The following is a 13,385-nucleotide window of genomic DNA, read 5'->3' as shown; positions in this document are numbered from 1 at the left end:
AAACAATCAGGTTAAGCACGTATGAAAGCCCGCAAGACAAAACTCACCTTCTTGCGGTGCGTTCCGTCGAACGTCTTGTGTACCATTGCGAGCAATCCTCGAACAGGTGGCTCTTGGCATATCAGGCTCTTGACATTTTAGAATTGATGTATGATCCGAGTAAAAGACGAAGAGTAGAACATCATACCCGGGTTCTCTCTCGCCCACGGCCTTTTCTCCGTAAACCGACATTCCAGGTTCATCTTCCGACACCGAGAACACGGTGGTCGACTTTCTTCCAAAAGCTCACATTTCGCCTTCCTTTCCCGGCAAGGAATGCATGCCTTATATGTACGGCGGTAAGTATAGTTGGTGACAGCGCGACTGCGTGGCGGACGATGCATGGCTGCATGCATGCATGCAGTTGGAACTTGAAGTAAGCCTGCGTCGGAAAAAGAGGTTAATTTATGTGGGGAAAGTAACGTGCGGAGAACTTTTTAAATAGCCTTCTGATTATTTTCAATCAACCCTAATTCAGCTGCAGCGTAACTAAACTACTTACGGTTACGGGTGGGGAATCGGCAGTTCAAATATATTATATTACTTGCATGCCTTTCATTCCACATCGATATGTGTATGGTATAACTGTCAGACTACATATTCTAAGTCAAGTACCGAAACTGGGGGTGATTGTCTCCCTCCCTTGTAACATCTACCCGGACATCTGGATCCACCGTCCCATACATTCGATCACGTCGCCTATTCTCATGCCTCAATTTCAGATACAGCCCTAATGCCAGCACGGCGATCAAACCAGTCAATGCGCACCCAATGGCGCACCCTCTGACATAAAAAGGCCTAAGAATATCCTATTAGCCTTTCTCCATCGCCTCAAGCAAAACAACGTGAAATGAAAGAACCCAGAGAAACTCACCCTTCAGAATCCGGAAAAGCCGAACTACTCACAAAACTTGAGCACTGACCGAAAACCGCCAATATAGCCATCCCAGCGCCCTTCTTGGAATCCCCTCCCTGATTATTCAACAGCCAGGTGATATTAATCGACAACGCAGGAAACACTCCGCAGGTCGCCAGCCACACTCCAAAATATCTCACCCCGGTTTTGTGCTCGTCCTCCACCGCGGCGAGAATGAGGTACCCTACCATTCCGACTACCGCAGATACGGTGATCACTAATCCTCTATGTCCCCATCGATCGGATATAAGAGCAGCTACGATGCAGAGGAGGAATGACGCGAAGTATGGAGGCGCCGAGAGTCCCTGTGCGTTGACAGACGTATAGCCCATTTCTTGAATAATGGTGGGGAGGAAGTTGGAGAGTCCTGCGAAAGAGTAGTTGCAGCAGAAGTGGATTGTCATGTGGATGTAGTTCTTATAGTCTGATAGGCCTTGGAGGACTTGTTTCCATTCCATCTTGTTTTTTGCAGTCTGGTCGACTGTTTGGAGACGCTCGACGGCTTGGGTTTGTTCGCTTTCGGTAAGGAATTTGGCGGTTCCTGGGGAGTCGGCAAGAAAGAAGAAGACAATGACAGAAAAGAGGACTGTTGGTGCTCCTTCTATACTCTGTGTTAGCCTCGTATCCAATTCAAAAAACGGTGTATTCAGGCCCTCCGATATAGGATCATACCAATAATAAATAGGAGCCTCCACGGCGCAATTGAATTGCGGATATGAGTAATACCAAAGGCAAGTGCACTTGCAAAGCAGTTCGCCACAGGTGACATCCCCAGCAACATGGAGACACGGAATCCAAGTTCCCCTCTCTGGTAGAATAACGATAGGAAGTAGGGCGCACCCGCCCCAAACGCCGCCTCGAATATACCCAGCAGACATCGGCAAACAATCAGCTCGGGCAAGTTAGTGACTGCACCACTGCACATGGCGGCTGCTCCCCAGCTGTATCGGTTCAGCGTCGATCAGGCCACTGTTCTCAAGACTTGCAAACTCACCAGATACAAAGAATCGCAATATAGATGTGAGCCGGAAAGATCTTCCACAAGACCGTAGTCCATTCAAATAGAATGTAGCATATATAGAACGAGTACAGAACCCACGACCATTGCTTGTCGTTGAGCCCAAGTGCCGTGTCTATACCTGCTGTCTTGGCGTTTCCAATGTTTCCTGCGTGATTCAGTCTGAGGGGTTATACTAGGAATGCGAGGCAAGGACACACAGTACCTCGGTCCAGATAGGACAATATGTATAGTATGCAGACTATTGGCAGAACGCGACGATCAAACTGCGCGAATCAGCACTGAACCCCTTGCGTCAATCTCAAACATACCTTTCGGCGAATAGACGCCTGGTCTGCAGACAGAACATGAACATGCTGCATGTCTTTGGCATCTTGAGATTGGGCTTGCTCAAGATGGATAGCATCAGACTCCTTGACTTCGTTTTCGCTCATTGTTGATCAAGTCTGAGTGACTAGGTCTTAACTCGATGGGAATAACAACACCACAACGACTCAATCAAGCCCCATAGCCCCATGTCCAACTAAAGAATATCATATTTATACCTTTTACAAGCGAGCTTCCCCGCATTGACCTCCCTTCCCCACGGGGTAGAGTGATAGACCCCTAAACCGGGTATCCGGATTCCGGCCCCAGCGCGGATAATTGGCAATATCCGCAATCAAAATACCCGCTCGAACTATACACTCAACGGCATCAAGAGACGGCTATATAATATCCACATTCGCCTCCCTTTGACCTCAATGGACCAGCACAGAATTCAAACACATCACATTTCACTGACCAACTCCACATCATCATCTACTCGTTCAAAATGACTCTCACCCAGACAACCCCCTACCCCTTCCCCTTCACCACCAACCCAACAAACCAACCCACAACCAAGGGCGCCCCCAGAGACGAAACTCTCACCCTCAAGAATGTCCGCGGTAAAATACCCTCCATCCAAGCCTCGACCCTCCGCACCATGATGTTGGAAGCGCACTCCGACCCCACAAAGATTATCGCCCACGCCTGCTCGTACGATGGCCTCTCCTCGCGCCTGGTGCAGGAAGCCGGCTTCCCCATTGTCTTCCTGGCAGGCTACGCCGTGGCCAGCTCCTATGGACTCCCGGATACGGGATACATTGCTATGGCGGAGATGTGCGATAAGATCCAGGAAGCCGTACGCGCAACGGATATCCCCGTTATGGCGGACGGGGACACTGGGTATGGAAGTCCGATGAATGTCAAGAGGACGGTTGAGAGTTTTGCTGCGGCTGGTGCAGCGGGCATTATGATTGAGGATCAGACTTGGCCGAAACGTATGTTCCCCTTTCCCTTTCCATTTGTGTCTCTTCTCTTCTGTGGTGGCTGGTCAGGTATGGATGGAATGTACCGAGAGACTAACGGGATATCCAGGATGCGGCCACACAAAAGGAAAATCCGTTGTGTCGCGAGGCGAAGCCTACGCCCGGGTTCAAGCAGCCGTTGATGCCCGTAACAACGGTCAGGACATATTTATTCTGGCCCGTACCGACTCCCTAATCCACGGATGGGAGGAGGCCATGGCCCGCGCAAAGGAGTTCAAGCGCATTGGTGTGGACGCTGTATTCGTCGAAGCCTTACCCGATCGCGAGGCGATGCAAAAATGTGTCCAGGAACTGCAACTGCCTGTCTTTGCTAATATCATTGAGGGTGGGCTGACGGAGAACCTGTCAGCCAAGGATCTGGCTGAGCTCGGGTTCTCGGCTGTTGCGTATCCGTGGACGCTTGTAGCGGCGAAGTTGAAGAGCATCCGGGACACGTTGGAGGCGTTGAAGAGGAGTATGACTACTGGGGCACCGCCGATGATCTTGGGCTATGCGGAAGTTTGTGAGGGGGTAGGATTTAACAAATATTGGGTAAGTCTGCTCGTGGTTTTGCGGTGGGTGTCCTTGAAGATGTTTGCTAACTCTGGTTTAGGATCAGGAGGTGAAGTATGAATATAATGAGAATGGATTGGTGGGGAGTCGCAATGGAAGTGCGTAGTGTCGATAAATACCTTTAGATGAGTTTACCAATATGTTACGATATAAAACAGGTGCCAGTTGTAGCCATACACGCGTCCTCCATCTTGGAGTCGGGATTCTCGCCTCATACTTCCTTCGCTCATGGTAGAGGTGGATACATTAGAGTATGATGCCCGGAGATGCTAATATACGGGCCCTTAATCGGATGGTAAACCAGCCACCTATGGGTTAACTCGACGCTATGCAAATATTCATGTACTCGTTCTGCGCTCAGTCTGGAAATTCTAGGTAAATGCATGAGATCCTTAAGTGTTCATGGGTATTCTGTAACTTAACATGCCGGGCGTCCAGATCAAAACGGAGGGGAAAGAAATCAATAAATAAAAAAGCAAAACCTATCAAATACAGGATATCTGTCGTCAGTCATGCCAATGCACCGCCGTGCGTTATTATGGAATTAAAGTAAGAAAATGATGCAAGAAAATGGTTTAACCATGAATGCAGGAAATGCAATGATAAACGAAAGAAAGGCCCGCTGTCCCTAACGGTGAGAAGCGAGTTTCCACCTGCCGCCCCCCCAGGACAAGATTCCTTCCTGGATAGCCCAGTCACGTAGAGCAATGTCCTCTTTCTCTGAATCCAGAGCGACATCACCCTTCTCGTAATGGCGACCAACGTGCTCCATCCGTTGGTTCCAACTTTGAAAGCCAGCGAACTCCTCTCCACAGAAGCCACATGCGCTGCGTGAGGGCGGTCGGCGTTGTTCATGCCAGCACCGAGTGCGCACCGCCTCCAGCGTCGCATCAAATTGTTGTTTCTCCTCCTCGGTGGCTTGTTTAGACTTGGCCCAGGGCGCGTGCATCCGACGCTGGTGCTGGGTGAAGAGATCTTTGCGGTTGAAGTCATTGGTGCAGCTCATAGGTCTGCCTTTGCTCGGATTGTTAACGTTGCACTGGCCCACATCACAGCGATAAAATCCTAGCTGGACATGCTGTGATGTCACATGTCGCTTCCACTCATTCTTAGAAGTAAAGGAGCTAGTGCATCCATAGCGAGAGAAGGTGCAAACAAAGGTTCGTCGGGGCCGGGTGCCTTTCTTGGTCTTTGATTTGGAGGACGTCCGACAAACGCGGACAGAGTTGGAAGTAAGGGTTTCTTTCCTCCGGGAACTTTTCTTGCTGCCGTGATTGTGACACATTGTCGTTTTCTGGCCAGTGTTGTTGTTTGCCGGCACACGTGGGGGACTAGGCAAGGTAAACGAGTCCTGGTCAGGCGCTTGTCCTGCGCCGAGATAGCTAAGTGTCTCGTTGGTAGGATCGAGTTGGCTGTGTTGGTGCATGTTATGGCTATGCACTGGGGTTGGCTCGTTGACGGGCAAGGGCTCGGTGTCGAGTCGAGGGTCGAGTTCAGGATCGAGTTCAGGATCGAGTTCAGCCTCGAGTTCGAGTTCGGCGGCTATCGGTATGGGCACGGGATAGTTCTGCACTATCTGAGATGGTGCAATAGAGGACTCAACATTTCCAGAAGGGCCTGGTGAGCAAGAACCCCAGTGATCGAGTGGAAGCATCGTGTCCGCGCAACTGGAAGGCGGCGACATGTAGCATCCCATGTTCCTCCAGTTATTGCTTTGGGGGCTTTCAGCTCCGGACGATGAGTAGGCACCACCAAATGGTGAGGAAATGTCGGACCCCATAGGAAAGGCGCTGGCCTCCATGCTGTATGGTGAAGCAGTTTGGGTTAGATGCACACCTGGGGTCGATAAAGGCATGGACGAGGAAAGCCACGGAGTCTTCATGGTGTGGTCGACATGGGATATCTGGCGTTGGATTTCAGCAGTTCGTTGGCAGAGCATGGAATCAGCAAAGTCCGCGTCTGGGAAGAGTTCGTAGTCTTGGGTTGAGGAATGTTGAAAGTCGGTAAAAGAGTTGGGGTCGTCCATGGTCCACGAGTTCCAGAATCCTTTCTGGGAGAACAGATAGATGGAGGTTGTTGATCGAGGGGGAAGAAACACCAAGCGTCATAATTCTGGGCGATCGCGAATTTTTATTTCCAGCTGAAAACCTCGAACAGCATGTGTCTTCACCCTGGGTGCCCATCGAGCCGGGCAAAGCCAGAACCAAACTGAGAAAACAGATGACGATCGGCGTTCGTGAATGGCTGCCGTAGAGCCGCAAATCCTCTGGAAATCAAACCGTCCAAAAAATGATCGTCATCGAGTGGAAATACGTACTCCGACTCTGATGAGAAGCGCCGCCCCTGCAGCGGTCGGGAATGGTCATTTGGCGCAGACCGACCGGGGGCTACTCGGATGGACCATTCGTAGCATTTTTCATCCCCCCTTTTTCTGCACTTTTTTTTTCTGTTTAATTACTTTTCAGCAAATCGGGCAGGAGTCGGACAAGTGGCTGTTTAGCTACATGGGTGGGTGCCCTCGTGGTTCACGATTAGGGGTGGAGGAACCGCCATGATGATAGCTCCAAATGCTCCCCATTGGGGTAAATGATTGGATACAAATGCTCCAATCCAAGAGAGCCTCACGCGCTGTCAGTCTGGAATCAATTTAGAAAGAGACTTCGGAAGATTCCATTCCAGGATCCGCTGTCGTCAACGACAGTTTTAGCTTTCACAGCCGCATTTCCACGTGCATCGTGTTCAGAGTATGTATGCAGTTGCCAGTTGCAAATCCTCTAGAGGGAAGTGATGACGACAAAAATGAGGGAGCGAAAAAAAGAAGAAGAAAATGAAAAGGGAAGAACAAGACAGGGATTGTCCCAGAACCACAGACAGATTCGGAATGAAGGGAGATTTTTGCGCGAAGTGCAAGCAAAAGGCCAAATCAGCCTCAGCGCGATTCCCCCAGGCGGTGCTGCTAAGAAAGCCAAAAATGCATTAGTTCGGGATGTCCGTCGTACCCACAGTCCACCGCGACGGCGCTCGTGGGGAAACAGAGACTTATCGAGCCCATCAGCGTTCTTTTTCCCATCATCCATGCAAGCGAACCATTCCAGGCATCGAGGGGACAACAGGAAAGGGCAGGAGCAGAGGCCCATCGTTATCGCTAAGTGGCTGACAGTTTGGGGCGTTTTTGCCCGTCCCAATGAATTGAATGCATGAATGCATCCTTCATCTCTCACTCTTGTCCCATTCAGGAATCGTAACGCGAGAGATCCTCGCTGCCGCAGTCAACTTGCGTTAATCACCCCAGAGAATCATCCTACTCCTGTCATTTAACGCGCGACATCCAAAATAGCGTCTAAAGAGGGGAAGTGACTCCATTGTACATGGTAAAGAAGGTCGCGACAAGGAGGATGATGGACATTGAGGTGAAAAACTCCTGGAAGGACCTCAGAGATCGATTCTGGCACCAATACTTTACCGCCCCCAAATACTAGATACAATACCCTCGGTACACGGCGTGACCACCAGTGGATAGCCATTGAGGGTGGTCATTGGCTCCCGGCAACCGGCTCCCCACTTCCAGTACCCGAAACCCTGGCCCAGAACCATCGGACACTGGAATCTTTCCGCTGACCACCATCTTCTCGCAGTACGAGTCATGCTGTTTTCACTTTGCTTATTTTCGTGGCAGTCACAAAATGGGGGGGGAGATAAAAAAGTAAAAAAAAAATAAAAAATAAAAAATAAATTAATTAATAATTCAATAAAAATTGGTTTTTATCTTTATTCTTTAATTAAAGTTAGATTTTCTCTAGAACAGCCCACTGGAAGGGAAGCTCATCCTTCCCACACCGCAAGAACTGCGGTGAGACGGGTTCCTGTGTCCCTGTGGCTGAGACGCTTCATCTGCACATAAGAAAGATCGACTAGATTATCAGGAAGAAATCAGGGATTGAAGTTCAGCTGCTCAGCCTACCGGGCGAAGTCGTCGTTTCACCCTGGGTGTCTGGACCAGAGTCGAAATTCCCCAGGGATCAGGCCATGCAGAGTGAGGTACACAACATTTCCATTTCAATCCGTAAGGCGTATCTGGATATCTGTCATAGCTTTCGGAGCGGCGTCATGAGTAAATTCATGCCTGATATATCAGGTATCAGTATTACCCTTCCGAATGGGGTATAGTCTGGTTAGGCTTGCGGCCGAAGAGTTGGGCGAACAGGAGCCGGTTCTGCTTAACATGCAACCCAACAGGCGAGATGGTAAGGTAGATTTAACTAGTATGAGATTGGAAGAACTTTGTGTATCGTACAATTAGATATTTGCTTACCTCTAAGCGTTAACCACCTAGGACATGCTTGGGTGGGGCACCCATAGACTTGTACATACGTTCTCAGGATATATATACTTGCTGTATCGATAGGGAGCAACCAATGTAAATATTCAGCACACCCTCTTCCCAAGATATTAGAGAGGGGTTGAAATGAAATTACATAGAGTGATTTGCAAATATAACTACTCGAGCGAGGAAATAGCAAACGAGATGACCTAGATAGGTAGCGACTATTATAGATTTTCAGGGTGTTTCACTAAGGACATTGTATAAAACGTAGAAGAAGCAATTACCCATGTCAAAAAGTCATTTCCAGCCCCATCAATTACCTCCTCTAGCAACATACATAAACTAGAATAAGAACAATATGGTCATACAATGCCTCGCGGCCTTGTTTTCTTCGGCTTTCATTCCTTCTTGGCCTTCTTAAGAGCCCTCTTCTTCGGAACGCGGACCAGCCAGTACAAAAAGACTGCGGCTACCGTGTTGAAAACAATATACACAAACAAGATCCCGACGTTACGCCATAGCTCCGAGTATTTGATATGCACCCCCGCCAGAAATTGATCCGTCGTGGACAAGGAACATACTTGGCAGTCGCTGTCAGCCTCAGGATTGAGCAACGTGCTTTTCGCCATCGTGGTAAAGGCTTCGAGATAGCCCGAGCAATTCTGGCCTCCGGGAGGTGGTATATGAAGCACCTCGATATCCGAGCAATGAACTGGAGCCCCGGCTATGCCTACCGCCAAGACGGAGCCCACGAGGTAGGAAAACGGTGATGCGCGCCACATGAATATCCAAAACCGAGGTAGGACGTCTGGACTTGCAAGTACACTAAATCACAATGCTAAGTTAGCTGTCCGTGTGGAACAATATACAGTCAATTTCCAAAGGGATTCACATACCCACAAAAGATGAGACACATCGAAAACATCAGCTGAGCGATGTTGCTAGCGGTTTCCGGATGGTCGATGCCTGCAATCATCATCGAGCTAAACGTGGACGTGAACAGCATAAAGATCAAGACAAGAAGGAACATCGTGCCACCACGCTCTGTTACCGAGTCTGTTGGATAGGCGTTGCGGAAAAGGCCAATTGGATAATACCAACAGAAGTACGCAGGCACAGCCATCAGCATGTTCCATGGAAGCTCAACCACAATACTTGCGAGCATGAATGCTTTCCATGAGTAGGCTTTCGATGGACGCTCCCGCACTTCGTATAAGGAACGCTGCATCGCAAAATATGGCATCATCTGTTGAACCAGATTGGGGAAGATGACAAGCAGCATAAAGATAGAAAACATCTCATTTTGCATGCCTTGTATGCTGGTAGGTTCCCTCCAGAACGTGAAGCCGATAAACAAAGGCTAGTCCATGTCAGTGATCCAGAATTAGTGAACTAATTTACGAGGAAGAGAGAGAGACCTACCGGAATAATGCACATGGCTGCCTTGGCATAGATGTATGACGGGCAGCGCCAGTACTGCTGGAATACTCGCTGGAGACAAATGAAGAACTGTGCCCACAGGGGCATCGCAAACTCTCCATACCCAGCTGTTCGAGGGGGCTGGGGTCGTTGCAGGAGTTCCTGTTTCATCTGTAGCAGTTCCTGTTGTACCTGAGCACGCTCACGGCTGTGTTTCCAAACATCTGACCAGTCTTGGTCCGCCCGAGAGCCAGGGGCTGCGCCTATGACTTCAAGCATCCACTCCGCAGGATTGGCATTTGGCGGGCACTTTGGTGAACCTTTATCCTCAAAATACTTGATCAAGGTTCTCATATTGGGGCCCAGGTCGCCAAAGTAGACAGTCTTGCCTCCTTTTGCCAAGAACAGTAGCCGATCGAACTGCTGCATCAAGATGGCCGAGGGCTGGTGGATTGTACATAAGATAGCTTGGCCATGATCGACAAGCTTGCGCATGAGGGAGCATATTGACCACGCAGTTTGGCTATCCAAACCGGAGGTAGGTTCGTCAAAGAAGAGTAGAAGATCCGGTTTGGCTGCGATCTCGACTCCGATTGTCAGCCGCTTGCGCTGCTCAACATTGAGCCCCTCACCGAGGACGCCGACCACCGCCTCAGCGTACTCTTCCATATTGAGCATCTTGATAACCTCCTCTACATATGCTAGCTTTTCCTTCCGTGGAGTGCTCGCGGGCTGACGGAGCAGAGCACTGAAAATAAGGGCTTCCCGAACAGTACTTGTCTCTAAATGCAAGTCCTGTTGCTGGACGTAGCCTGTTTTACGCTGGAAAGAATCGTCACGCATGCGCCCGTCCACTAGCATCTCACCAGTGATCACTCCCATAGTTACCCGATTAGCCAGAACATCGAGGAGAGAGGTTTTGCCAGCTCCGGTCACACCCATTAGAGCTGTGAGGGTCCCCGGCTTAACCCACCCATCCACATGATCCAAGATTCGACGGTCCTGACCCTTGATCTTGATGTCATAGCAAACGTCTTGCCAATGGAATATTGATGTTTGTTTGACAATGGCACCGACATGATCGTCCTGCTCACTGCCAACCTTCAGCTTCTCTGATGTGAGAACATCTTCTGGGTCCGCTTCCCGATGGACCTTCTTTGCAAAAGCGGGTATTTTACCGCGAGGGAAGACCAGGATCTCTCCTTTCGAGGGCTTGGCACGCACAAGCTCACTGGCGACAATGTAGGCCACCAGCGAAAAGAACAGGAACCCCAGAAGGATGCCAAAGTTACGCCATAGGTGCGAGGGATAGTATTCGAAGGCCACCTCGAGATAGCGATCACCGTCTATATAATCCTGGCCTGCCACGGCACCCTTTCCGGAACAAATCTTTGAGTCGAGAGGAGCATTGTCATATCCTGGACCGGACGGCACGTACGTCGCACAATGGAATTTGCGGCCGGCGAATTCATTGATCATGAGGGATTCAAAGGAATACTGTAGTTAGGGCTTTAGCGAAAAGCCAATCGCGCATGGAATGGTAATCTAAGAAACTTACTGCGATTGGATTGATGTAATTGAGCCATCGAAACCAAGGGTGCATATCCCGGACCGGAATAGTGAAGCCCGTGTAGATCATCAGTATCATCATGAAGATTGAAGCAGGTACTTCTGCTTGCGCCAACGACCGAGAAACTGCAGCTATCCAGCGGAACACGTTGGACATAGTTAATGTTGTTGTCACGGAGAACAGATAGAATACAAAGAAATGCCCGGGTGTCCGACGCAAGTTCGTCATAAAGTAAAGAATCAAATTAAATACTATGGAGACCGGTGCCTTAGCCGGGAGATCAACAATCAGGGAGCTAATTGCTTCGGCTGATGGGTGGTAAAGCGCATATTTATCGTGTTTTTCGACGATTGGCCGTTGTTGCCATAGAGTAAGCATCTCGAGGGCGCTGGCGAAAGCATTCAACAAGATCGCAAAGAATAACAATGCACCTCGGGAGAAATAACTGTCTGTCGTTTCGTTCAAGTTATAGAACACACTTGAGATGATTAGTGCCAGGATACTATTGCCGATTACGGTTGATAGTGTCATGCTCATATCGCCCTTGAGACGTAGAAACCCTCTTTGAAGGCAAAGCTTGATCTGCATCGAATATGACAAGGTGTAAGGGGAGGAAGCCCTGGTGTTCTTGGCCTTCTCCGCGGCACGAGAACGACTGAATTCCTCCTTCTTGCTTCCCCCTAAGGGGAATTCATTCTGAAATGCCTCAATGTCAGCCAAGAGTTGCTTTCTTTCCAGACTGTCCCTCCATCGCGCGGCAAATTCATCTGGTGTACGAGGGACTAGGTGCTCATATCCCTTACGAACCAGCCTTTCTGTCGGACTGGTCAGGGATGTTAGAAAGTCTCCAGTAGTCTGTCTTTCTGGACAGTCAAACCCCATTTCGATAAAAAACCGTTTTGCGTCGCGGGCACGACCGAAATATATCTGGCGGCCTTCGTAAAGAACAATGACTTTATCAAAGACATCATAAATAGCCTGACTCGCCTGGTAAATTGCCACGATGGCCGTGGATCCAGTGTAGTCCGTAGATAGACGTAGGTTTTTGACAAATTCGAGAGCAGTCGAACTGTCTAATCCTCGCGTGCTATTATCCCAGCATTGTAGCGGGCTCCCACAGAGTGTGGTTTCTGCAATGCTAACTCTTTTGCGCTCGCCTCCTGAGACACCCCGAATGAACTCGTTTCCTACTAGTGTATTCATGGTATGGGTAAGACCTAACATAGCCATGACAACGTCTCTCATATGTGTCGCATATTGATCACGGCTCACACCAGGGAGTCTATTTGCTGGTGCTCGAGCCTTTGCAGCAAAAAGAAGGGTGTCCCCGGCAGTAAGTTGTGGAAAATGAATCTCTGTTTCTGCCTGGTACATCACCTCTCCACGAAATCGACTATGCATCTCGTCCCATGAGATCCCTTGATACTGAATATCAGTTCCCTTATCGAGCCACAGCCCATGTGTTTCACCAGCGATAGTTTTCAGGAAGGTTGAGCAACCACTGAAGACAGAGAAGTTAGTTTGTTTGATAATGTTCGACGGGGAAGCGACGCTTACCTTCCAGGTCGGCCTAGCACCACCAGCATCTCCCCACTGTTGACAAAGCCTTCGAAGTTGCGCAGAATATCGATCCGAACCTTGTTCCCATTGCCGAATAGGCCTCGGAGCCAACCCGCTGCTTTGAGCCAGACATTTGATACCGTAGCCTGATAGTCAGCTGCCGTTCCATAGCCAAATGCGTTGAGGTTTCGAAACGAGACCCCTGCAGTGCGACGGGGGTAGCGCTCAGGGTCCCGCGAGGTTATGTGCAAGAGGGTCTTGGTCCATTTTCGAGAGTTGAATTGGTCTGAGTTCGGGTCCAATTCAGGGTCACTGGTATTGAGAAACGGGTTGAGTCCTTCGGTGCCGCTATTAGTCTGAGAAATACGCGACAAGGTTCGTGCTAATGTAGTGATCTTGGCCTGTCCCTCTTGCTCGATGCCGTCCTCTGAATCAGCTCCGATTGTATCCGAGCTCTCTGCTTTGTCAATCGCTGGCCCGGTGGTTTGGTTCACATGAATATTTGCGTGGCCATGCAATGAACGCTCCTCGCGAGGCAGTGCCATTTTTGATGTCGCGGACGATTCAATGGACGCTATAGGCGTTGACAAAAGGCCTATTGTGCTTCGTTATGAAAATACGGACGCGACACTGAC

At 49.6% G+C, this 13,385-nt stretch overlaps 4 protein-coding genes across 4 annotated transcripts; 1 reads left to right on the top strand and 3 right to left on the bottom strand.

Annotated features, from left to right (window-relative positions):
- Positions 1–641: 641 nt before the first annotated feature.
- AO090012000331 (uncharacterized protein) lies at positions 642–2,407 on the bottom strand (the record flags this gene model as incomplete). The annotated part of the gene is made up of 6 exons (XM_023236436.1): positions 642–837; positions 914–1,556; positions 1,628–1,896; positions 1,950–2,121; positions 2,179–2,239; positions 2,285–2,407. 6 exons carry the CDS (start codon positions 2,405–2,407, stop codon positions 642–644), a joined length of 1,464 nt encoding a protein of 487 aa, XP_023091363.1.
- A 380-nt stretch (positions 2,408–2,787) lies between these two features.
- AO090012000330 (isocitrate lyase/PEP mutase family protein) lies at positions 2,788–3,937 on the top strand (the record flags this gene model as incomplete). Its single annotated transcript, XM_023236435.1, has 2 exons — positions 2,788–3,277; positions 3,375–3,937. The coding sequence occupies 2 exons, from the start codon at positions 2,788–2,790 to the stop codon at positions 3,935–3,937; spliced, it is 1,053 nt and encodes a 350-aa protein (XP_023091362.1).
- Positions 3,938–4,505: 568 nt separating this feature from the next.
- On the bottom strand, positions 4,506–5,759 carry AO090012000329 (putative C2H2 finger domain protein; the record flags this gene model as incomplete). The annotated part of the gene is made up of 1 exon (XM_001727312.3): positions 4,506–5,759. The coding sequence occupies one exon, from the start codon at positions 5,757–5,759 to the stop codon at positions 4,506–4,508; it is 1,254 nt and encodes a 417-aa protein (XP_001727364.3).
- Positions 5,760–8,599: 2,840 nt separating this feature from the next.
- AO090012000328 (pleiotropic drug resistance family ABC transporter) lies at positions 8,600–13,295 on the bottom strand (the record flags this gene model as incomplete). Its single annotated transcript, XM_001727311.3, has 5 exons — positions 8,600–9,026; positions 9,098–9,561; positions 9,624–11,117; positions 11,179–12,691; positions 12,748–13,295. The coding sequence occupies 5 exons, from the start codon at positions 13,293–13,295 to the stop codon at positions 8,600–8,602; spliced, it is 4,446 nt and encodes a 1,481-aa protein (XP_001727363.1).
- Between the last annotated feature and the right edge of the window lie 90 nt (positions 13,296–13,385).

The sequence above is a fragment of the Aspergillus oryzae genome, chromosome 4, assembly GCF_000184455.2.
Source record: "Aspergillus oryzae RIB40 DNA, chromosome 4".
Lineage (NCBI taxonomy): Eukaryota > Fungi > Ascomycota > Eurotiomycetes > Eurotiales > Aspergillaceae > Aspergillus > Aspergillus oryzae.
This window is presented reverse-complemented; position numbering and strand designations above follow the sequence as displayed.